Source organism: Oncorhynchus keta, chromosome 27 (assembly GCF_023373465.1).
Source record: "Oncorhynchus keta strain PuntledgeMale-10-30-2019 chromosome 27, Oket_V2, whole genome shotgun sequence".
NCBI classification, from domain to species: domain Eukaryota; kingdom Metazoa; phylum Chordata; class Actinopteri; order Salmoniformes; family Salmonidae; genus Oncorhynchus; species Oncorhynchus keta.
The window spans coordinates 48,514,071-48,540,773 of record NC_068447.1 but is presented as its reverse complement, the minus strand read 5'-3'; the positions used below and the strand labels follow the sequence as shown (position 1 = coordinate 48,540,773).

General features: G+C 42.4%; 1 protein-coding gene across 4 annotated transcripts in view; it reads left to right on the top strand.

Moving 5' to 3' along the window:
• LOC118360235 (agrin-like) overlaps positions 1-23,388 on the top strand; it is a 409,423-nt gene extending 386,035 nt beyond the window's left edge. For all 4 annotated transcript variants that reach the window (XM_052482562.1, XM_052482563.1, XM_035739526.2 and 1 more), the window contains 3 exons: positions 14,242-14,466; positions 15,168-15,271; positions 20,850-23,388. In XM_052482562.1, the coding sequence (XP_052338522.1) occupies positions 14,242-14,466; positions 15,168-15,271; positions 20,850-21,019 (499 nt within the window). In that variant the 3' untranslated portion in view covers positions 21,020-23,388. The remainder of the gene's footprint in view (positions 1-14,241; positions 14,467-15,167; positions 15,272-20,849) is intronic.
• Positions 23,389-26,703: the final 3,315 nt, after the last annotated feature.

The window sequence follows — 26,703 nt, the reverse complement described above, 5'->3', positions numbered from 1 at the left end:
TCTCTGCTGATTCCTTTGTTTTGTTGACGCTAAGTGAGAGATTGTTTTCCTGACAGCCCCGCGAGAGCCCTCACCTCCTCCCTGTAGCCTGTCTTGTCATTGTTGGTAATCAAGCCTAACACTGTTGTTTCGTCTGCAAACTTGATGATTGAGTTGGAGGCATGCATTGGTCACGCAGTTATGGGTGAACAGGAAGTACAGGAGGGGGCTGAGCATACACCCTTTTGGGGCCCCAGTGTTGAGGATCAGCAAAGTGGAGATGTTGTTTTCTACCTTCACCACCTGGGTGGCCCTTCAGGAAGTCCAGGACCCGATTGCACAGGGTGGGGTTGAGACTAGAGGTCGACCGATTAATCGAGTGGCCGATTAATTAGGGCCGATTTAAAGTTTTCATAACAATCGGTAATCGGCATTATCGATTATATTGCTATCCACGAGGAGGCTGCGTGGCAGGCTGACCAGCTGTTACGCGAGTGCAGGCAGCGAGGAGCCATGGTAAATTGCTAGCTAGCATTAAACTTATCATATAAAAAACAATCTTGACATAATCACTAGTTAACTACACATGGTTGATGATATTACCAGTTTAATGAGCTTGTCCTGCGTTGCAATCAATGCGGTGCCTGAAATTGTCACTTCTCTTGCGTTCAGTGTAAGCGGACTCAGGGTATATGCAGCAGTTTAGGGCGCCTGGCTCGTTGCGAACTGTGTGAAGACCATTTATTCCTAACAAAGGCCGTAATTAATTTGCCAGAATTGTACATGATTATGACATAACATTGAAGGTTGTGCAATGTAACAGCAATATTTATACTTAGGGTTGCCACCCGTTAGATAAAATACGCAACGGTTCCGTATTTCACTGAAAGAATAAACGCTTTGTTTTCTAAATTATAGTTTCCAGATTTGGCCATATTAATGACCTAAGGCTCGTATTTCTGTATGTTTATTATATTATAATTAAATCGTATGATTTGATTTTTGATAGAGCAGTCTGACTGAGCGGTGGTTGGCAGCAGCAGGCTCGTAAGCATTCATTCAAACAGCACTTTCCTGCATTTGCCAGCAGCTCTTCGCAATGCTTGAAGCACAGCGCTGTTTATGACTTCAAGCCTATCAACTCCCGAGATTAGGTTGGCAATACTAATGTGCCTAAAAGAACATCCAATAGTCAAAGGTCTATGAAGTACAAATGGTATAGAGAGAAATAGTCCTATAATAACTACACCCTAAAACGTCTTATCTGGGAATATTAAAGACTCATGTTAAAAGGAACCACCAGCTTTCATATGTTCTCATGTTCTGAGCAAGGAATTTAAACGTTAGCTTTTTTACATGGCACATATTGCACGTTTACTTTCTTCTCCAACACTTTGTTTTTGCATTATTTAAACCAAATGTAATATGTTTCATTATTTATTTGAGACTAAATTGATTTTATTTATGTATTATATTAAGTTAAAATAAAGTGTTCATTGTTCATTCAGTGTTGTTGCAATTGTCATTATTACAAATATATTTGCAAAAATCGGCCGATTTATCGATTTCGGCTTTTTTGGTCCTCCAATAATCGGTATAGGCATTGAAAAATCATATTTGGTCGACCTCTTGTTTGAGGCCCAGGTGTTGAATGCTGAGCTATAGTCAATGAACAGCATTCTAACATAGGTATTCCTCTTGTCCAGATGGGATAGGGCAGGGTGATCGCGATTACGTCGTCTGTGGACCTATTGAGGCGGTAAGCAAATTGGAGTGGAGTGTCCGGTAGGGTGGAGGTGATATGATCCTTGACTAGTCTCTCAAAGCACTTCATGATGACAGAAGTGAGTGCTACGGGGCGATGGTCATTTAGTTAAGGTTTAATTGGTTTAAGTGAATTGGTCTCCCATGCTAACCGGTAGTAGAGAAATGGTTAATGGCCCCCATTCATATTCCACTGCAGTAAGTGGTGGTGACAGGGTTGATTATTCCAGGCCCATTAGGGGCTTCGGAAGTGAGCCTAGCGTTAGTTGATAGCTCGACCACTTCCCCTGCGCTGTTTCCCTGGTCTTGACTGAATTGAGCTAATTTAGCTGACTGGCTAACAATTACGGCAATGCCCCGAGCGCCCCCTTTGCTTGCTGTACACCACAGCGGACGGAGCCGACACACACAGACACATACACCCACACACTCTGATTTGACACGCACACCATGCATTTCACAACAACCATAGCAGCCCTAATTTCTATACTTGGTTCAAATTTGATATAATTTAAGCTTCTTTTAGAAATACACAACGAGCGACTGTGCCCCCTCAAAATAGCAGTCCTAAAGTGTCGCTTTCCATTTAAGCACACGTTAGCTATACCAGGAGAAGCTGGATGATGTAAGTGTAAATGGTTTCAATACAAGGTGTGAACGAGAGAGAAACACATCCTGCCTTCCAGGCTATCGCTGATACATTGTATCCTCTTCCATCCATCTACGTCTTCCACACGCCCGCAGGTTGGCATGCATTAAATGTTTGTGATGATGAACCTGAAAAGACATGGAACATAAGACTAACCATCAAGATCCATTACAAGTCCTCCCAAAACACTCCACTCCTCCAGGGTGTGAAAATGGAGAAACAGACAGCGAATTTGAATTTGTGGTCTTATGACACACACACACACACACACACACACACACACACACACACACACACACACACACACACACACACACACACACACACACACACACACACACACACACACACACACACACACACACACACACACACACACACAATGAAACTATAAGAGACAATTGTAGGATATGTCTGTATCCTCTGTCTGTTGTCCTGGTTGAGCCTGTCAGATGTATGTCCTGCCGTCCGTCTGTCCAGCCTCTCCTTTCTCTTGTCTGTCTGTCTCATGAGTGTTCCTTGTCTGTCTTTCTGATGCACTCAAGCCATCTGACCAATGACATTCCAGAGTAAGTAGACTTAAAGAGAGTCAAAGCCAAACTAACCCAACTCTAAATACATTACGATAGTGAACACAAAAGTAATAGATTCTTTATTTATTTATCCTATATCATCTTCACCATCTTCACCAGTGCAGATAGCTATCATGTGCATTATGTTTAAAATAGGCCTACAGGACATTAAAACTCCATGCCCATCATTTGCTTTCGTCCGGCCTTTTCTCTTTTCTCATTAAAATGGCTCATCATAGTCCAGTCTAAATGAACGCATGACTGCATGTGTACCAGATGCATTGTGTTCGAGCTCATAGCAAAGAGTGCTATATTGAAGGTGCTATATTGTATGCATGGTTGTAACTACTTTCACCAGAGCCAGAAATATGTCAATCGGATGGTTTTAACTGTCATGTTGAAATGAACCCCTTCTTAACTCTTTACACTCATACCCATATACGGGTTGAAATTTGCAGATTTTGGCACTAATAAGTGCCTAAATTGGAACGCAGTGGTAAAATGCTGTAAATGACGTCAGAGTTCAGGCTCTGCCACTCACAGCGCTGTATGGGTTTTTTGCCTGACAGCCATTCTGAACTTGAGCCCCGCACGCTTCAATAAAGTGCTCCCATCCCTGTCGCTAATTGGGCAACTTTTGCAAATTTGTAGCTGTCTGAGTGAGGAAAATGCTGTAAATTAAGAGGACTCGATGTACTTTGAAAGATGACACATTGAGGATTCTAATAAATACCACTTTGATGTCATACAAGCAAGCCAAACACCTGTGAGTCAAAATGTACACTGTACATTTCCATATCATAAAACTCATGTCATCTACAGTGTCAACGTTTATGATCCCGATGTTTGATGTACAGTTACAAGATGGCATGGCGCCTAGGTTGTTCTGAACAGAATTAACCTATATTTGTCTATTTGTCTCTCAAAAATTGCCGCGGAACACTCACCTGAATGCACGCATTACTTCTTTCTATGCGCACCAGAATTATGATCTGTTTCTACCCTGTGAAAGCCTAACACTGTAAGTTCATATTTTATCATTTAACTAGTTAAGTTAGCAATAGAACAAGCTGTCAAATGATGCCCACCTGACCCAGTATGCGATTTACAGTGTATTCAGACCCCTTCCCTTTTACCACATTTTGTTACGTTACAATCTTATTCGAAAATTGATTAAATCTTTTTTTCCCCTCATCAAGCTAGCACACAATACTCCATAATGACAAAGCGACAACATTTTTTTTTCTTTCATTTTTGCAAATAAATACAAAAACTGAAATACCTTATTTACAGAAGTATTCAGACCCTTTGCAATGAGACCTGAAATTGAGCTCAGGTGCATCCTGTTTCCATTGATCATCCTTAAGATGTTTCTCCAACTTGATTTGGAGTCCACCTGTGGTAAATTCAATTGATTGGACATGGTTTAGAAAGTCACACACCTGTCTATATAATGTCGCACAGTTGACAGTGCATGTCAGAGCAAAAACCAAGCCATGAGGTCAAAGGAATTATCCGTAGAGCTCCGAGACAGTATTGTGTTGAGGCACAGATCTGGGGAAGGGGAACAACAAAATGTCTGCAGCATTGAAGGTCCCCTAGAACACAGTGGCCTCCATTATTCTTAAATGGGACAAGTTTGGAACCACCAAGACTCTTCATAGAGCTGGCCGCCGTCCGTCGAAACTGAGCAATCGGGGGAGAATGGCCTTGGTCAGGGAGGTGACCAAGTAACCAATGGTCACTCTGACCGAGCATTAGAGTTACTCTTTGGAGATGGGAGAACCTTCCAGAAGGACAACCATCTCTGCAGCACTCCACCATTCAGGCCTTTATGTTAGTGGCCAAATGAAAGCCACTCCTCAGTAAAAGGCACATGACAGTCGCTTGGAGTTCGCCAAAAAGCACCTAAAGGACTCTCAGACCATGAGAAACAAGATTGAACTCTTTGGCCTGAATGTCAAGTGTCACGTCTGGAGGACACCTGTCACCATCCCAAAGGCGAAGCAAGGTGTTGGCAGCGTCATGCTGTGGGGATGTTTTTCAGCAGCAGGGACTGGGAGAACAGTCAGGATTGAGTACAGAGAGATCAGAGAGATCCTTGATGAAAATCTGCTCCAAAGCGTTCACCTTCCAACAGGACAACGACCCTAAGCACACAGCCAAAGACAATGCAGGAGGCTTCGGGATAAGTCTCTGAATGTCCTTGAATGGTTCAGCCAGAGGCCGAACTTGATCCCGATCGAACATCTCTGGAGAGACCTCCAAATTGCTGTGCAGCAATGCTCCCCATCCAACCTGACAGCTTGAGAGGATCTGTAGAGAAGAATGGGAGAAACAAGTCTGAAATCGCAAAGTACTGAGTAAAGTACAATAATTTCTAAAAACCTGTGTTTGCTTTGTTATTATAGGGTATTTTGTGTAAATTGATGAGGGGGATAACACAATTTAATTAAGTTTAGAATAAGGCTGTAACGTACAGTTGAATTCGGAAGTTTACATATACCTTATACATTTAAACTCAGTTTTTCACAACCTGAAATTTAATCCTAGTAAAAATTCCCTGTCTTTGGTCAGTTAGGATCACCACTTTATTTTAAGAATATGAAATGTCAGAATCATAGTAGAGAGAATGATTTATTTCAGATTTAATTTCTTTCATCACTTTCCCAGTGAGTCAGAAGGTTACTTACACTTAATTAGTATTTGGTAGCATTGTCTTTAAATTGTTTAACCTGGGTCAAACATTTCGGGTAGCCTTCCGAAGCTTCCCAGAATAAGTTGGGTGAATTTGGGCCGATTCCTCCTGACAGAGCTGGTGTAACTAAGTCAGGTTTGTAGGCCTCCTTGCTCGCACCTGCTTTTCCAGTTCTGCCCATACATTTTCTATAGGATTGAGGTCAGGGCTTCATGATGGCCACTCCAATACCTTGACTTTGTTGTCCTTAAGCCATTTTGCCACAACTTTGGAAGCATGTTTGGTGTCATTGTCCATTTGGAAGACCAATTTGCGACCAAGCTTTAACTTCCTGACTGATGTCTTGAGATGTTGCTTCAATGTATCCACGTAATTTTCCTAAATCAGGATGCCATCTATTTTGTGAAGTGCCCCAGTCCCTCCTGCAGCGAAACACCCCCACAACATGATGATACCACCCCCGTACTTCACGGTTGGGATGGTGTTCTTCGGCTTGCAAGCATCCCTCTTTTTCCCTCCAAACATAACGATGGTCGTTATGGCCAAACAGTTCTATTGTTGTTTCATGAGACCAGAGGACAGTTTTACAAAAAGTACGATCTTTGTCCCCATGTGCAGTTGCAAACCGTAGTCTGGCTTTTTTTATGGCGGTTTTGGAGCAGCGGCTTCTTCCTTGCTGAGCAGTCTTTCAGGTTATGTCGATATAGGACTCGTTTTACTGTGGAAAAATACTTTTGTACCTGTTTCCTCCAGCATCTTCACAAGGTCTTTTGCTGCTGTTCTGGGATTGATTTGCACTTTTCACACCAAAATACGTTCACCTCTAGGAGACAGAATGTGTCTCCTTCCTAAGCGGTATGACGGCGCCATGTGGTCCCATGGTGTTTAAACTTGCGTACTATTGTTTGTACAGATGAAAATGGTACCTTCAGGCGTTTGAAAATTGCTCCCAAGGATGAACCAGACTTGTGGAGTTCTACACATTTCTTTCTGAGGTCTTGACTGGTTTCTTTAGGGTTTCCCATGATGTCAAGCAAAGAGGCATTGAGTTTGAAGGTAGGCCTTGAAATACATTCACAGGTACACCTCCAATTGACTCAAATTATGTCAATTAGCCTGTCAGAAGCTTCTAAAGCCATGACATAATTTTCTGGAGCTGTTTAAAGGCACAGCTGTTTAAAGGCATAGTCAACTTAGTGTATGTAAATTTCTGACCCACTGGAATTGTGATACAGTGAGTTATAAGAGAAATAATCTGTCTGTAAACTATTATTGGGAAAATTACTTGTCATGCATAAAGTAGATGTCCTAACCGACAAACTATAGTTTGTTAACAAGAAATTTGTGGAGTGGTTGAAAAATGAGTTTTAATGACTCCAACCTAAGTGTATGTAAACTTCTGACTTCAACTGTAACACGATGTTGAATAAGTCAAGGTGTCTGAATACTTTCTGAATGCACTGTATAATGGGCTGTTTTTGGATTGCGTGAACAACAACCGTAATCGTGTGATGGCGGGGATGCAGGGTTGTGTTCCAAACAAGTGTGCTTGCTCTAATTCCTCAACGGAGAGCTAAAAAAAAATCACCTTATTGTTGAAGACTCTTCTTTGAGTCATAAAAGTGCATTGAAATGACTTAGGAACTGAGGACACTTAGAGAAATGTGTGGCTACTTGGAGACACCAGTTAGCTCTCTCAGTCAAACCCCTGTAATTTCTTTTTGTCTTATGTTGCACCTTCCCAACATTTTCCATTAATATTCTTATCGTGTTACTGAATGTATCCAGAGTATTTTCTGATTTCGTTGTCAACAAATGTGATGAAAAGAACAGTTCATTTAAAAGGCACATAAAATCAACTGTGTAATGTTTGGATTCAGTCTTGTGTCAGGGGGATTGTTGTGTCAACTTTGGTCGAATAATATTTCCATAATCTCCAAACTGTACCATGTTTATGCATCTGCTTGTCATATTTCTTTTGTAAGAAACATGTCAATTTAGCCATGTCCATATAGGCCAATTCCCACGAGTGTAAAGGCTTAACTGCAAGGTAGTGGACCAAGATATCCCCCCTTCCTCAGTCTTGCTGCATCAGTTATTTTACTGCCTCCTCCAGGGCAACACTTAGATCTTACTTTGTTAGTTTCCTTTTTGTTGGCATTAGCTTGGTAAGTAACTTCTTAAAAGATTTGATTTGATTAAAAAAACGAATCGGGGAAGTTGGTTTTAGGTTGAATTATGCCGAGCTTATTCACCAGAGAATTCGATATCCACATTTAAGCCCCTGTCATTCACACTTAGTTCAATCTCTAACTGCAATTATGAATATTTATCAAGTTGGATGCTGAGAAAAAGGAAGGCTGACATGTTAAGGAGTTGTCTCATGTTTTTAAAATGATTTTCAAGAATGTAACGGCTGTCGTCAGAATGAGACCAAAGCGCAGCGTGGAAAGTGTTCATGACTCAATGTTCAAAAAACACTGTGATGACAAAATGACAGAAGGTGAAAACGAAAGCGCACAGTTCTGTCAGGAAAAAAATAAATAAAACATCCCACCCGAAACCCAAACGGAAAATGACAACTTATGTATGATCCCCAATCAGAGACAACGATAGATAGCTGCCTCTGATTGGGAACCACACTAACATAGAAATAAGGAAACTAGAATGCCCACCCTAGTCACACCCTGACCTAACCAAAATAGAAAATAAAAACCTCTCTATGGCCAGGGCGTGACAAAGAAAGACTTCAAATCGAGACGTCTTTGAGACCAGCCCTAACAATGTGGCAGCTGGTATCAAAATCCGTTAGGACAGCATTTCCCAAATTAAAATGATCAAAGCTTTATGATTATTTGAATCAGCTTTGTAGTGCTATGCTAAAAACTAGACGTGCACCTCTTGGAGTTTGGCCAACCCTGCGTTAGAGTGATAATCATGGTCCTTCGAGCCGGACTGGCCAGAGGAGCTTTAATAGTTGTCACTTCCTGTAAGAGAGAGGGGCGCGATTATGGTCCAAACCAGAGCCAGCCCAATCTCTCGGAGCGAGTGTCATCGATTCAACATGATCTGGTGTTTAACAGAGATTCATAAATTGATAAATTAATTCCTCAGAGGAATGTTATAGCAATGTTATTACAACACACAGACCAGCGCTGTATCACCCTGGGCTAATGATGCTGTTACTATTTACTGTAGCCTAGATCGGTCTTCATTCCTCTTCTGAATGCTTGGGTCAATTTCATCAAGCCCCAATATTGGAGCAACCAAATCATATAGGGCCCTGTCTCTGTCTCTCCCCATTTTTGTCGATTTCCCCATTTTTCCTCATTTGGTGCTTCCTTCTCTCAAGGAAGTTGATAATAGTCACCACACACACACACACACACACACACACACACACACACACACACACACACACACACAGACACACACACACACACACACACACACACACACACACACACAGCACTGTCATCAGACTCAGTTATAGTAGTGGAAAATGTTATTATCCCCAAAAGAAAAATGGTTTGGCAAATGAATCATAAAATCATGACATTGTTGCCCAGCCTTCCCCTTAAGAGTCCCAGTGGTGGTGTGGTTGTGCTTTACTGCTCCTGGACCAAGGCTACAGTGTCTCTGATCAAATTGTATTGTTCCTAGCTCCAACAGTTCAGCAGTATCTAACAATACACAACAGTACACAGAAATCTAAAATAATATAATTAAGAAGCAGAAATATTCGGACAAGCACTGTCCGAGTCAGGAGTATATAAAAACAAAAATATCACATCTCCAGAATTCCACTTTTCCTGGCACCACTCCACCAGGGCCAGCTCCTCCCTGTAGGCCATCTTGTCGTTGTTGGCAATCAGGCCTACCACTTTTGTGTCACCTGCCAACTTGATTGTTGAGTTACAGGCGTGCGTGGCCACGCAGTCATGGGTAAACGAGGGAAGTACAGAGTGAGGCTGAGGACGCACCTTTGTGGGGCCCCTGTGTTGAGGTTCAGTGTAGTGGAGGCGTTGTTGCCTACCTTCACCACCTGGGGGGGGGGCAGCCTGTCAGGAAGTCCAGGATCCAGTTCCACAGGGCGGGGTTTAAAGCTTAATGATGAGCTCGGAGGATACTATGGTGTTGAAGGCTGAGCTGTAGTCAATGATCAGTATTCTTACATACATTAGGTAAGATGGGATAGGGCAGTGTGTAGTGAGATGGCATCATCCGTGAATCTATTGGGGCAGTATGTAAATTGTAGTGGGCCTCGGCTGTCGGTGAAGGTGACATGATCCTTAACTAGTCTCTCAAAGCACTTCATGATGACGGAAGTGTGCTACGGGGCGATAGTCGTTCAGTTACCTTAGCTTTCTTGGGAACAGATACAATGGTGGACATCTTGAAGCATGTGGGGACAGCAGACTGAGATAGGAAGAGATTGAATATGTCCATAAACACTCCAGCTAGCAGGTCTGCGCCTGCTCTGAGGATGCTGCTCGGGATGCCATCTGGGCCGGCAGCCTTTCAAGGGTTAACATGCTGTCCACGATGTGGCTGGTTTTCTCTTTATAATCTGTGATTTTCTGGAGTCCCTGCCACATACATCTTGTGTCTGAGCCGTTGAATTGCAACTCCACTTCGTCTCTGTACTGACGTCCTGCCTGTTTGATTGCCTTACGGAGGGCATAACTGGACTGTTTATACCCTACCATATTCCCAGTCACCTTGCTGTGGTTATATGCAGTGATCACAGTGGGAACAACATCCCCTATACACTTCTTGATTAACTCAGTCACCTTGTCAGTGTACACGTCAATGTTATTCTAGAAGCAACCCGGAACATGTCCCAGTCCGCGTGATCAAAACAGTCTTGATCAGACCAGCATTGAATAAACCTTAGCACAGGTATTTCCTGTTTGAATTTCTGTTTATAGGGAGGCAGGAGCGAAAGGGAGTTGCCGAAGGGAGGTGAGGGGAGAGCCTTGTAGCTATCCTGGAAGGGAGAGGATTTCTGCAGGCAATGTGTTGGTAGAACTTCAGTAGTGTTTTCCTCAGATTTGCTTTATTCAAATTCCCAGCTGTAATAAATGTCCCCCAGGTTATGCAGTTTCCAGTTTGCACATGGTCCAGTGTAGTTCTTTGAGAGCTGTCATGTATCGGCTAGAGGGGGAATATACACGGCTGTGACGATAACCAAAGAAAATTCTAAGGAGGTAATGCGGTCGGCATTGATTGTGAGGTATTGCATTGATTGTGAGGTATTCTAGGTCGGGTAAACAAAGGGACTTGAGTTCCTGTACGTTCCCACAATCACACCATGAGTAGTTAATCATGAAACATACACCTCCGCCTTTCTTCTTCCCAGAGAGTTCTCTATCAGCACAATGTACTGAGAACCCAGCTGGCTGTATGGATGGGAACAGAATATCCAGAAAGAGCCATGATTCTGTCATCACGGCTCCAGAGCCAAACTCATAAAATGTGTTCTATTTCCTGTGTTCATACTAGCTAGAATGTAGTAATGCATTGGCTAGTATCCTAGTATGGACCATGGAAGGTAGCCAGACATGTTTTCCCATCTCTCGGGCAACAACTTACTCTGTTCAACACATCTCCCTGATCACTGAGGCTCTTGTCTATGCTGGCGATGCTATATAGTACATCACCCTGTAAGGTTCCTTGTGGGTCCTCCTTCCACCTCCCTCCGTCCGCTTATTGCACGCCCTTCCATTCTCTCCCCTGCTCCCTTAAAGTCCAGAGTCACTTGAGAACCCGTCGGAACAGAGGTGAGTGTCCTGGAGCCTATAGCCAGCGCTGTCCAACCAATCGCTAGCATGCTGTCTCCCCACCCTTCTGCATCCCACCCTGACACAACCCCCCTCAGGTCGGCAGCCTAACTTGTCACTACTAAAGGGTCAGAAAGTGCCCCATAGAAACAGTATTGGAGAGCCACAGTTCAATACTCACGGCCCCATTTAGAGAAGTATAATAGGGCCACACTACTCTGTACACTGGGCCCCATAGAAAAATTATTGGAGGGCCAGACTTCTCTATACTTATCTATATACTGGGCCACATATAGAGACAGTATTATATTTTAATTTGTTTATCTGGATCCCCATAAGCTGTTGCAATCGCAGCCGGGTCTATTAAGACAACAGAGCTCAGTCCCCAATCATATCCAGTTTAGCAATGTTCTGTTTACTTCTCCCACCTAAAGGCAATGGGGTGCACAGCCCTTTTTCAGACTTATTCAAAAATAATAAAAGAAGAATAGAATAATAAAAGAAGCATAGAAGATGCTACTCCATAATATTAATCAAATCCAGTAAGTAAACCCCGAAGTAAGACAACTTGGTTGCATATTAAATAATGTATTGTTCCACATCAAATTGTTAATTCAATTAAATTCAAACGTTGTCCCTTCTTGGAAATGTATTATGCAACCAGGAGTCCGAAACATAATTAAGACTAGTCAGTATAGTATAAATACAGTATAATATATCCTTAGTCTGAGGACCTTATTCTTTCTGAAAATCCATCCTGTTGAGGATTTATTGAACCTCCTACCCAGGCTGTTGAGGATTTATTGAACCTCATACCCAGGCTGTTGAGGATTTATTGAACCTCCTACCCAGGCTGTTGAGGATTTATTGAACCTCATACCCAGGCTGTTGAGGATTTATTGAACCTCCTACCCAGGCTGTTGAGGATTTATTGAACCTCCTACCCAGGCTGTTGAGGATTTATTGAACCTCCTACCCAGGCTGTTGAGGATTTATTGAACCTTCTACCCAGGCTGTTGAAGATTTATTGAATCTCCTACCCAGGCTGTTGAAGATTTATTGAACCTCCTACCCAGGCTGTTGAGGATTTATTGAACCTCATACCCAGGCTGTTGAGGATTTATTGAACCTCCTACCCAGGCTGTTGAAGATTTATTGAATCTCCTACCCAGGCTGTTGAAGATTTATTGAACCTCCTACCCAGGCTGTTGAGGATTTATTGAACCTCCTACCCAGGCTGTTGAGGATTTATTGAACCTCCTACCCAGGCTGTTGAGGATTTATTGAACCTCCTACCCAGGCTGTTGAGGATTTATTGAACCTCCTACCCAGGCTGTTGAAGATTTATTGAATCTCCTACCCAGGCTGTTGAAGATTTATTGAACCTCCTACCCAGGCTGTTGAAGATTTATTGAATCTCCTACCCAGGCTGTTGAAGATTTATTGAACCTCCTACCCAGGTTGTTGAAGATTTATTGAATCTCCTACCCAGGCTGTTGAAGATTTATTGAACCTCCTACCCAGGCAAGGGGAAAGGAGTCCAAATATTGTATGTGTTTTGCTACTGACCATTTGTCTAAAGGATTTCTATGACTCTAAATTCATTAGTCATTCTGTTTTGTGCATTTGTGCTTGAGTGAATTTAAATGGTGTATTTTAGAAAGATTAGTTATGCTTTGGAAATCTCAAATCCAGATGTAGAAACGTTGCACTCCTTCCTCTCTGCTGGGTCGAATACTAAACATGCGTCAAGTTCGGTTGGCCATACCTGAACAGAAACTAAATGAAAAGCCTCAAATAATTATTCAGTTTAAACAATCCGTCCAGTCTCTTCACCACCGTTAGCTCATTAGCAGTAGCACCACTTTTGGCCGGCCCAATGAGAGGATCAAATCAAACTTTATTCAAGGGTCATTTTCTCTTTTCTTCCTTTTCTCCTGTCCTCCTGCCCTTTGTGGATAACCTCGTGTGCTCCCTAAAGACTCTGTCTGTTTGCTGAGCAGACTCGTGTCGTGGACATGTCATGTCTGTCTTGGGTGATCTGGGTGTTGTGTTGTGTGCTCTCTGTTCTGTGTTGTCTTGTGTGCTCTCTGTTCTGTGTGCTTTGCCTGTTTGTAAAAAAAAAAGAAGAAATTACGATCCTTTTCAAAAAGTTGTTGTACCTTGTCGACTTCACAGTACATCACAGCGATACCGATTAGTGACACACACACACCACAAACACAGAGGCATGATTCTCTTGATATCCATCTCTTGAAGGAAACAATGGAGAATAAAGGAGCTGTTTAAAAATAGCTTAGTCTTTTTGTTTGAGGTCTGTACCAAATGGAGCTGTGTGCGTACATGGATGTGTGTATGCCTTTGTGTGTGCCTTTGTGTGTGTGTGTGTGTGTGTGTGTGTGTGTGTGTGTGTGTGTGTGTGTGTGTGTGTGTGTGTGTGTGTGTGTGTGTGTGTGTGTGTATTCGTATGCAAACCACCACACCAGCTAGGCTCTAAGCAGCAGCCCACTCACAGAGTAGAGACAGCTGTGGCAGTGACATGCAGCGCTCCTCATAGGAAGGCCCAGGATGTCCCAGTCTCCACCCCTCTCCCCAGCTCCCTGACTCCCCCGTAGCACTGGCAGTCCAGAGACTGAGATCAAACAGCACCGAACCCCCCCCCCCAGCATCCTGCCTCAGTCCTCCGCCTCAACAACCACCACGAGAGAGAGAGAGAGAGAGCAGTTCACAATCACCTCACTTACTCTGCTCTCCAATAATATAAGTCATTCTAAAACTCCTCCCCCTGCCCTCCAGTGAGAAGGCCCTGCAGGTGAACAAATTTGAGCTGACCATCAAGACGGAGGCCACACAGGGCCTGGTGCTGTGGAGCGGCAAGGGCGTGGAGCGCTCTGACTATATCGCCCTGGCCATTGTGGATGGCCGCGTGCAGATGACCTATGACCTGGGCTCCAAGCCTGTGGTGCTTCGCTCGACGGTGCGCGTCAACACTAACAGTTGGATCTGCGTCAAGGCCAGCAGGTAAGGTAACGGCTAACGGGACATTAAACAGGATAGCTTGTATTTGTGATTTTGCTTTAGCGTAAATCCTAACTTCTACTTGAATAACTTTGACTTGGGTGGAAGTCAGGATTTAGCCCTAAGTGAATATTTATATTAGTGATAGAAAATGACCGAACAGTGGAAGTCATGAAATGTTCATAGGTAGTGTTCAGCATACAGAGTGTGTGGTTTTCATATTTGCCTTCAATTTCACTCAGCTTGTAAGCAAACCGACAATCTAGCTTTGGGTTAGCTTTCTTGACACAGCATTTAAATGTGGGGTTATGAATGTTATCTCAACCCATTCTGTCATATCGCATACTCCAAACCCGCATCATCCTACCACATAGTGAAGACTTGATACCTTTAAATCCATGGAGGTTGGTCTCATTTCAGCTCCGTGGGAATGACAGCGATGCCTCCAACACATTGTTGGGTGACTGTCTGTGTCTGAAATGGCACCCTATTCCCTATACAGTGGACTACTTTTGGCGATTGCTCATACAGGCTCTGGTCAAACGTAGTGCAAAATATAGGGAATAGGGTGCCATTTCGGATGCATCCACTCTCTCCCCTTTCGCTCAATCACCTGCTAAGCACATAGCCATCTGACTGGATTTTTACTACAAGCCAGTAAACAACTCCCTCTATCTCCCACCTCTCCCTCTCTCCCCCCTCAGAGCACGTAGGAACGGATCTCTCCAGGTGGGCAACGAGGCAGCAGTCACGGGATCGTCGCCCCTGACAGCCACTCAGCTGGACACAGACGGAGCTCTCTGGTTGGGTAGGTGGACTAATAAGCCCGCAACAGGTCTTAGGTTTAACACACAGTGAAACAGACACACAGAGGCAGATGGGAATGCACACATACAGACAGACAAATCAAATAAATGTTCATTTGTCACTTAACCAACAATGCAGTTTTAAGGACACAAAGTGAAGTAAGAAATAGATACAGTTGACGTCGGAAGTTTACATACACTTAGGTTGGAGTCATTAAAACCAGTTTTTCAACCATTCCACAAATGTCTTGTTAACAAACTATAGTTGTGGCAAGTCGGTTAGGACACCTACTTTGTGCATGACATAAGTAATTTTTCCAACAATTGTTTACAGACAGATTATTTTACTTATAATTCACCGTATCACAATTCCAGTGAGTCAGAAGTTTACATACACTAAGTTGACTGTGCCTTCAAACAGCTTGGAAAATTCTAGAAAATGATGTCATGTCTTTAGAAGCTTCTGATAGGCTAATTGACATCATTTGAGTCAATTGGAGGTGTACATGTGAATGTATTTCACAGCCTACCTTCAAACTGAGTGCCTCTTTGCTTGACATCATGGGAAAATCAAAGGAAATCAGCCAAGAACTCCACGAGTCTGGTTCATCCTTGGGAGCAATTTCCAAAGGCCTGAAGGTACCACGTTCATCTGTACAAACAATAGTATGAAAATATAAACACCATGGGACCAAACAGCCATCATACCACTCAGGAAGGAGACACGTTCTGTCTCCTAGAGATTAACTTACTTTGGTGCGAAAAAATGCGGATCAATCACAGAACAGCAAAGGACCTTGTGAAGATGCTGGAGGAAACGGGTACAAAAGTATCTATATCCACAGTAAAACGAGTCCTATATCGACATAACTTGAAAGACCGATCAGCAAGGAAGAAGCCACTGCTCCAAAACTGCCATAAAAAAGCCAGACTACGGTTTGCAACTGCACATCGGGACAAAGATCGTACTTTTTGGAGAAATGTCCTCTGGTCTGATGAAACGAAAATAGAACTGTTTGGCCTGTAACGGCGTTCGTTTGTCGAAAGAGAGTCGGACCAAAATGCGGCGTGGTTGTTACTCATGTTCTTTAATGAAGAAACGACGATACATGAAATAACTGTATATAAATACAAAAACAACAAACGGAACGTGAAAACCTAATTACATCCTATCTGGTGAACACTACACAGAGACAGGAACAATCACCCACAAAATACACAGTGAAACCCAGGCTACCTAAATATGGTTCCCAATCAGAGACAACGAGAATCACCTGACTCTGATTGAGAACCGCCTCAGGCAGCCAAGCCTATGCTAGACACACCCCTAATCAACCACAATCCCAATGCCTACAAAAACCCCAATAAGACAACACAATAAACCCATGTCACACCCTGGCCTGAACAAATCATTAAGAAAAACACAAAATACTATGACCAAGGCGTGACATGGCCATAATGACCATTGCTATGTTTGGAGGAAAAAGGAGGAGGCTTGCAAGTTGAAGAACACCATCCTAACCATGAAGCACAGGGGTGGCAGCATCATGATGTGGGGGTGCTTTGCTGCAGGAGCGACTGGTGCACTTCACAAAATAATGAAGAAGGGAAATTATGTGGATATATTGAAGCAACATCTCAAGACATCAAGTTAAAGCTTGGTTGCAAATGGGTCTTCCAAATGGACAATGACCCCAAGCATACTTCCAAAGTTGTGACAAAATAGCTGAAGGACAACAGAATCAAGGTATTAGAGTGGCCATCACAAAGCCCTGACCTCAATCCTATAGAACATTTGTGAACAGAACTGAAAGAGTGTGCGAGCAAGGAGGCCTACAAAACCTGCCTCAGTTACACCAGCTCTGTCAGGAGGAATGGGCCAAAATTCATCCACATTACTGTGGGAAGCTTGTGGAAGGCTACACGAAACATTTTACCCAGGTTAACCAATTTAAAGGCAATGCTACCAAATACTAATTGAGTGTATGTAAACTTCTGACCCACTGGGAATGTGATGAAAGAAATAAAAGCTGAAATAAATCACTCTACTATTATTCTGACATTTCATATTCTTAAAATAAAGTGGTGATCCTAACTGACCAAAGACAGGGAATTTTTACTTGGATTACAGTGCCTTGCGAAAGTATTCGGCCCCCTTGAACTTTGCGACTTTTTGCCACATTTCAGGCTTCAAACATAAAGATATAAAACTGTATTATTTTGTGAAGAACCAACAACAAGTGGGACACAATCATGAAGTGGAACGACATTTATTGGATATTTCAAACTTTTTTAACAAATCAAAACCTGAAAAATTGGGCGTGCAAAATTATTCAGCCCCTTTACTTTCAGTGCAGCAAACTCTCTCCAGAATTTCAGTGAGGATCTCTGAATGATCCAATGTTGACCTAAATGACTAATGATGATAAATACAATCCACCTGTGTGTAATCAAGTCTCCGTATAAATGCACCTGCACTGTGATAGTCTCAGAGGTCTGTTAAAAGCGCAGAGAGCATCATGAAGAACAAGGAACACACCAGGCAGGTCCGAGATACTGTTGTGAAGAAGTTTAAAGCCGGATTTGGATACAAAAATATTTCCCAAGCTTTAAACATCCCAAGGAGCACTGTGCAAGCGATAATATTGAAATGGAAGGAGTATCAGACCACTGCAAATCTACCAAGACCTGGCCGTCCCTCTAAACTTTCAGCTCATACAAGGAGAAGACTGATCAGAGATGCATCCAAGAGGCCCATGATCACTCTGGATGAACTGCAGAGATCTACAGCTGAGGTGGGAGACTCTGTCCATAGAACAACAATCAGTCGTATATTGCACAAATCTGGCCTTTATGGAAGAGTGGCAAGAAGAAAGCCATTTCTTAAAGATAACCATAAAAAGTGTTGTTTAAAGTTTGCCACATGCCACCTGGGAGACACACCAAACACGTGGAAGAAGGTGCTCTGGTCAGATTAAACCAAAATTGAACTTTTTGACAACAATGCAAAACGTTATGTTTGGCGTAAAAGCAACACAGCTCATCACTCTGAACACACCATCCTTACTGTCAAACATGGTGGTGGCAGCATCATGGTTTGGGCCTGCTTTTTTTCAGCAGGGACAGGGAAGATGGTGAGAATTGATGGGAAGATGGATGGAGCCAAATACAGGACCATTCTGGAAGAAAACCTGATGGAGTCTGCAAAAGACCTGAGACTGGGACGGAGATTTGTCTTCCAACAAGACAATGATCCAAAACATAAAGCTAAATCTACAATGGAATGGTTCAAAAATAAACATTTCCAGGTGTTAGAAGGGCCAAGTCAAAGTGCAGACCTGAATCCAATCGAGAATCTGTGGAAAGAACTGAAAACTGCTGTTCATAAATGCTCTCCATCCAACCTCACTGAGCTCGAGCTGTTTTGCAAGGAGGAATGGGAAAAAATGTCAGTCTCTCGATGTGCAAAACTGATAGAGACATACCCCAATCGACTTACAGCTGTAATCGCAGCAAAAGGTGGCGCTACAAAGTATTAACTTAAGGGGGCTGAATAATTTTGCACGTCCAATTTTTCAGTTTTTGATTTGTTAAAAAAGTTTGAAATATCCAATAAATGTCGTTCCACTTCATGATTGTATCCCACTTGTTGTTGATTCTTCACAAAAAAATACAGTTTTATATCTTTATGTTTGAAGCCTGAAATGTGGCAAAAGGTCGCAAAGTTCAAGGGGGCCGAATACTTTCGCAAGGCACTGTAAATATCAGGAATTGTGAAAAACTGAGTTTAAATGTATTTGGCTAAGGTGTATGTAAACTTCCAACTTGAACTGTAAATAGAAAAATAAAAGTAACAAATAATTACACAGCAGCAGTAAAATAACAATAGCGATGCTATAAACAGTGGGTACCGGTACAGAGTCAATGTGCGGGGGCACCGGTTAGTCGAGGTAATGGAGGTAATATGTTCATGTAGGTAGAGTTAAAGTGACAATGCATAGGTAATAAACAGAGCAGCAGCAGCATAAAGAGAGGGGCAATGCAAATAGTCTGGGAAGCCCTTTGATTAGCTGTTTAGGAGCCTTATGGCTTTGGGGTAGAAGCTGTTGAGAAGACTTTTGGACTTAGACCGGTACCAGAGCACCGGGTCTAACTTCCCTCTGATAGTGTAACGGACATGGACTAGTGACCGAGGTACTGTTGAGCGACACATAGGGTTAACCTGAAATTTGACACACACAGTACATTTCCATCTGTAACAATGGTAGGTGTGTGCCAGAAATGAGGAATGCGCTCACTATGCATGGCAGTGGATGTGAGAGAACTCGCTGGCATGAAAAGAATTGGTCATAAATGTAAGATGACGGTCTGGAAAGAGTGTCCAACTCTATTCCGGTATTGATTTGAGAAGTGAAAAGCAATCTGACTAAACTCAAAAGTTTTATTTTCTCTGGAATTTGAAACGACCAAAGAAGTCTGCCTGTTATCTTTTTGAGTTCCATTTGACCTGAACTTCGCTCAGCGAAATGGCTTTTGAAGTAGCACACGCTGATAGATTGAATATTCTGGGGAAATGGCGCTGGTAGATTTTTTTTCTTCCTTGAAATGCATTTGGTCGTGTAAGGTGTTGGGAAGGTGTGTGTGGGTGTTTTGAGTTAGGAGAGCCAGCAGGTGGAAGGACACACATAATCCCTCTCTTTCTCACACACACGCACGCACGCACGCGCGCGCACACACACACTGACACACCACACACCGCTGCGGTTCCAAACAGGTGCCGAGCACGCCCCACAGCTCGAATACATGATCCTTTCAGCAGGCCTCGCATCAAGCAGCTCCTCGCTTTTAAATCCTTCTCTTTCACTGCTCATCATTAATTAATATTTTACTTGCATAAAATTAGCCCTGTCGATCCCCGATTCAGAGGCACGCGATCCGATTAGAGGGGACAAGAGAGAAGGGGGAAAGAGCTTGGCGGAAAGGCCAACTCGGCGCAGCAGATGAAACAGGGACAAAAGCAGGAGAGGGAAGAGAAAGGAAATAAGTGGAAAATAGTGTCTTTGAGAGGGAAAGAGATATAGACCAAAGAGTGTGTGAAAGTGTTTGATAGAGAATGAGAGACAGAAAAAGAGAGAAAGATAAATCCAGGTGAATTATAAGAAGACGGGCTCCCCTTGGAGTGAATGAGAGACAGAAAACGAGAGAGAATGATAAATCCAGGTGATTTATTAGAAGACGGGCTCCCCTTGGAGTGAATGGAGATTTCTAGTGACTGTACTGCTCGAGCAGGCCTCCAGAAAGGACCACCTGTTTGATATGCAGTTCTTTCCTGTTCACCAGAGCTACATGTCTCTTTCTCATCATCTACTGCCAGGGTCAACCTCACACAGTACTTTACAGCAGTTAGTTATCCTTTGTGGCAGGACACATTCTGCTTTGTGGGAGATGCAAGGATGTGACCTCAATCTGTGGGAGTGCTGGGGTGCATGATTGTGTTGTATGTCTGTTCATGCACCTCAGACACTGTTCTAAATCGCCCTCTTTCTCTTCCCTTCTCTCTCTCTCTCGTTCTGTCTCCAGGTGGCTTGGAGGAGTTGATGGTGGCCCACAGACTGCCTAAGGCCTACAGCACGGGCTTTGTTGGCTGTGTAAAGAATGTGGTGGTGGACGGCATGGGGCTTCACCTGGTGGAGGACGCACTCAATAGCCCCAAAATATTACACTGTTCCTCCGCTGAGGACAGAAAATAGCCTGGTTAAACCACCCCCTTCATAAACTACATGTCTAATGCTGTAATTAAGTTCTATTTTTGTATAATTATCATCGCTTTTTATATTGGAAAAAAATAATACATCATTTAAATTTGTTTTATTTTGTTTCGTTATACTGTATTTGTTTTGTTTGTTTATCTACGCCTCCCGTTCATTCATTATCCCCCTCCTGAAAGGCCGGTGTAAATACCTTGCGTATATTTGTGTGGCGTCGCAAGACAAGCGAAAGTTGTATTAATTGTATTTGTTATTTTCAAACAAACGCGAACAAAACCTTCATATCGCTCATTGCTTGAACACTGGTGAACCACATTGGTCCTCTCTATTATTGCCTCGTCTTGGTGTCATATCAGTCACTACCACCCAACACAGCCTATAGACATAACCCTAACTCTACATACAAACATTCCCGTGTGAGGCAAATGCAGTAGACATACTGCAGATACCTGTGCCATGTTCGTTCGAGCACACTGTTACAAAATGTTTTACAACATTTTGCAACGAAAACAAGCCTGTCTTATTGGTGCCTCATGAACACAACTCTGGTTTCATAGAACCCTCTGCTTGCCCCTGATAGGACACAAGTGTATTCCATATTAGTTAAGACTGAGTTTCGGAAACCGCCTGATCAAACTCTTCAAACTCCTCATACAGCGCAAATACTCTCAGTTGGCTCTGAACCAATGACTAAGTCTCATTTTTGAACAAAGACGAAGTGCCCTGCATTCCTGAAAAACTTACATATCATAATTTCAAAACATACATCAATCAAGAAATGTAATAATAATTTACATAAATAAATGTAATAAATATAGAGTATATAAATACCTGAGACTGTGAATATGTAAGATTGGTTCTCTTCTCATGTATTGTGCTTCTCATGTATTGTGCATATTCTATTTTGCAATCAGTAAAGCTAACAATGACCACTAGTTGCATGCAGTTTCTGCGGTGTTGATTTTGTTTTGTTTTAGTTTCGCCTGATCTTTTCATTTTCTGAGGCGAACGTGTCAGAGGTCAAGTGGATTATTTTACTCTCACCTGATTTCACTGAGCTTGTAGAACTATTTCATTTGGCTGGGTCCTTTTTTTTTTATGGTGTAACAGAACAAGTTGTTGTTTTTACCACATCTGGCCTGATGGAGGAGCTGTAAGATAAGGCTAAATAGAGGAAGAGGAGAGACGTCATACCAGGTGGGTAATGGGACCCTTCAATGCTCAGTCATGGAATGTTCAATCATCAATGAAATTCTTCAATCTTTCAAACTTCAGAGTAAAAAAATGTTTCTCAAATTGAAATGAAAACTGGTTTATACTCTTGCATTCAAATAAAGGGGTCCATCTCTTGCTGTTGGAAAGGGGATAATGTGATAAGTTGGGATATTGGGCAGCAAAATTTAAAGAAAAATCGCAAACATGCAATTGCAAATAAACATACTAATACATGGGTTTGTATTAAGATGAATTCTGTAACATCCAAAAACTGACATAAACCCACTCTGTTTTGATACATAAGATACTTGGCAATATTGTTCACTTCATATTTCCCCCTTCTGAAACAAAGGCGGCCATTTTGTAAATGTAGCATTGTGTAAAACTGTGGAGGTTGTTTTTAGTACTATACACTGGAACCAAGAAGTCTGACTTGTCTGTTCACTACACACAATAATTATGTTCTTATGTCAATGGGGAAGGGAAGGGAAGGGGAAGAGCATTGAAGCATATGGCTTTTGAGTCAAATCAAGGACTAGTTTCCAAAGCTAAGACCAGTAACCGGGTGTGCGTATGTATGGTCTACACCACTGCATTTCTATGTTGTATTACTGTTGAATTGGACCTATTCCAGTAGTTGTGGAATGTGTCCTGTGTTATTGACACTCAGAAGTGACACTGGCTCAAGTATAAGACGGGCACAATCTAATGTCGGGGTAGTTGAAACTGTCTATGAATTGCCTTAAAACAGTTCCAACGGCTCACCGGTTGACAAAGTCGTTGTCCATACTGTTCTGTGCTCTTATTTTAACCAGCATCCTAGCCTCATCAACCCCATCGTGTAAAGTAATATGTAATAATTCAATTCATAATAATGCTCATACAAGTCATCGGAGAGCCTCAGAAATGTCTGCCTCTGGCTTTTACAGAAAATGTACTATTTACTGTTTGAATCTATTTTCTGTTCCTTTATGTCTTCATGTGGATTCCCCTATCGACTGGCCTCTAAACTACTGTTTGATTGAGACGCTCCTGAAGGGCAGTGCACCGAGTAAGAGTGGCATGACCTGACCATTACTAACTTTATTACCTTTTGTCTTTTGTTCCTACCACCATGAAATAAAATGTCAAACAGACCTGACTCTGTCGCCTGTCTCCGTGGAATCCATCTCCTTCTGTCGAAACAACATAAGGATTACTTAACGGCTTCATAAGCAATGCATAACGGCATTATAAGCAATGCATAACGGCTTCATAAGCAATGCATAACGGCATTATAAGCACTACCTAAACATTGATCGACGCTTACTGTACACGGTATGTCAATAACATGTATTTTACTCATGCTTATTAAAGTGTTAATGACTCCTAACAAACCTTATGTAGTTACTCTTGGATGGTTGAATTATACAAATATAAATTAGGAGTTGTCTGTGCAGTATGAACTGCTGCCTTTATAATTCAAGCCATAGTTTAATGAGAACTCGTGTAGGGCACACATCCAACATACGAGTACCTCCACAGATAACTATGAGTTCAGGACTAATGTAAAGCTGGAATGTCAACATGTGCTTGGGGTGAGAAATTTAGATGGACAGGTAGGCAGCAATGCCAATCTCATTATTATTCTGAGTTCAACTCAAGTGGGATTTTGGACTGGCATCAGAGTGTAAAGCCTCCAGCCAGCTAAGCACATTTCAAGATTTGTTATTTTTAACAGGGAATACATTATTATTATTATTTTTTTACAAAGGTCAAAGGAGATTTATGAATTATGCAACAATGCCGGGCCTTCAGTAGATATCCTGAGCAGCAGAAGAGAGGCGGTGAGCCTGGAGATGTGGGGGGAAAGCAATTTCATCCATGAGCCTTTCTCATGACATAACTGCACAAATAAAAACAGACTGTGTTTGATTTCTGCGGTCCAGCGTGAAGTAATGATGAAATTATCCGAGCTCGGATAAGAGGGATCTTTTCTCTTTGGGAGGGGGGTTTCTAGCTAGGCTGGGGTTGGCTGCAATAAAGGCTCTATTTTCTGTCTGTAACAAGGACCTAGCTGTCCTGCTATCAGACTCTATGTGAGTCCCTTTTGTTTATTTTTCTGCGACTTTATTTTGGACCAGAAGACTCTTGAGTCTCAGGGTAAAAATATCAGCCTGGAACCAATCACATCGGGACAGAGAGAGAGGAGAGAGGTCTTGGCCTGGTTCTATGGGACCGTTCTATGCTGATGAACATTGAGCTACAGTCAGCATACACTGTCACCCCATCCCATGGGCTCTTTTATCATGCCGACTGCCGACTGTTTACCCAAACCAAACAGAGCATGATTGTAATGGTTCCAGCAACTAGGACGGATGCTTAACCAGGCCAGCTTAAAGCAGCTTGGTTTGGCTCGGCTCGGCTCGGCTTAGTAGTGTGAAACGCCTTACGTTTCCTAATTAATTTAAAGTATCCCATTACACCAACTAATGGTCTGGATCTGGATGAACCATTTGTCTGTCTTGCACCTCTCGTTCTCCGCCACCACACACCTTTCCGTCAATGGCAACCTGGATGTCACAAAGCAATAAATCTGCTCATTCCATTGTAGCCCATTTTAGTGGATCTATCAGTTTAACTATGAGTGAGGGAAGGACAGTGGAAATTGGTAAAGGAAACCATTTCAAAGTATTTGGACCCAGCCTTGGTCTGCACAACAGTGTCCTCTCTATACATTCTCAACATTCTGTTAGTAAACTCAACCTCAAACATGTCCATGGCATATTCAAATCAAGTTTATTTATAAAGCCCTTCTTACATGGTATATGCTGATGTCACAAAGTGCTGTACAGAAACCCAGCTTAAAACCCCAAACAGCAAGCAATGCAGGTGTAGAAGCACGGTGGCTAGGAAAAACTCCCTAGAAAGGCCAGAACCTAGGGAGAAACCTATAGAGGAACCAGGCTATGAGGGGTGGCGAGTCCTCTTCTGGCTGTGTTGCGTGGAGATTATAACAGAACATGGCCAAGATGTTCAAATTTTCATAGATGACCAGCAGGGTCAAATAATAAAATTCACAGTGGTTGTCGAGGGTGCAACAAGTCAGCACCTCAGAAGTAAATGTTAGTTGGCTTTTCATAGCCGATCATTCAGAGTATCTCTACACCGCTCCTGCTTTCCCTAGAGAGTTGAAAACAGCACGTCCGGAGAACAGATCAGGGTTCCACAGCCAGAGGCAGAACAGTTAACTGGAGCAGCAGCACGGCCAGGTGGACTGGGTACACCAAGGAGTTATCAGGCAACGTAGTCCTGAGGCATGGTCCTAGGGCTCAGATCCCCCGAGAATATTCTGTTAAGTGAAAATGCAACAAACCTTTCTCCATGGCTCTCAAGTTATCTATTTTGGCTTTAAGACCCGTCCCTAGAATTCCCTAAAAGAGCAATGACATATCAATTACATTTGAATTCAACAGAATTCCCACTGTGTTGTGTTACTGGTGCGGTATAGAGTACCACAGTATGAGCTATAATACCCGTAAAACCTAGGGGTCAAATGGTTCCAATCGATTCACCATTCATTTTTCCATAGGGGAATCTAGGAATACTTTAAATAAGGGCTGTGTTTCATATCGACTTACGCTTGCATGACGTTTTGATATTTGCCTGTATTTACACCCCCAAAAATGAAATGCTAATTCGCTGTTAATGAGGCTATCATACATGAGGCTATCAAACTACAGATGCCTGTCCAAAGCTTTACGTCACTCACTAAGCCATGATGATCTGGATGAGTCTGTCGAATCAAGGCAAAGGTAAGAATCTCTGGATTAAAGAGCTGAATTATCTGTTAGCTAAATTTAGTAATGAATAAATTGCCTACATTTATTTAAATTCACAATTCTGTGAACTGTCTTGGGCAAGTTTTTAATTTACTGTATTTAATACATGTTATTAAGCCAGCTAGCTCATGGTTAGCTAGTTAACAATATTAGTCTGGCTAGATAGGGTTAGGGTTAGGGTTAGGGTTAGCTGTCTGTCTAGCCATTTAAATGCATGAAAAAATGAGTTTAGCTTTCTTTGGCTTTTAGAAACCAACAAGGCAGCTTGCTAGTTAACTTGTTTGCTAACTTAGATGGTGAACTAGGCGTCCTTGATAATGTTTGTATCTGTGGGTGAGGGGTGGGTCGCCTACTTCAAGTACTACTTGACTTGTACAGCAGCTACCCTAGTATTATTTTGATTAGCATCCTCTCTTGAGTCAACAGTGCTTTACTTTACTGTGCTTGCTGTTACCCTCTTTAGATCATTAGTAGAGCTAGCAGGCAATATTGATGCAGGAAAAATACAATCAATACAGATACATCACAATATTATTGTATTATATCAATACTTAGACTCCAAGTATCGATTTGTAATTTTTTAAGTAAAAACTAAGAAATAGTGAGCCAACATGTTTTTAGCGCTTATTT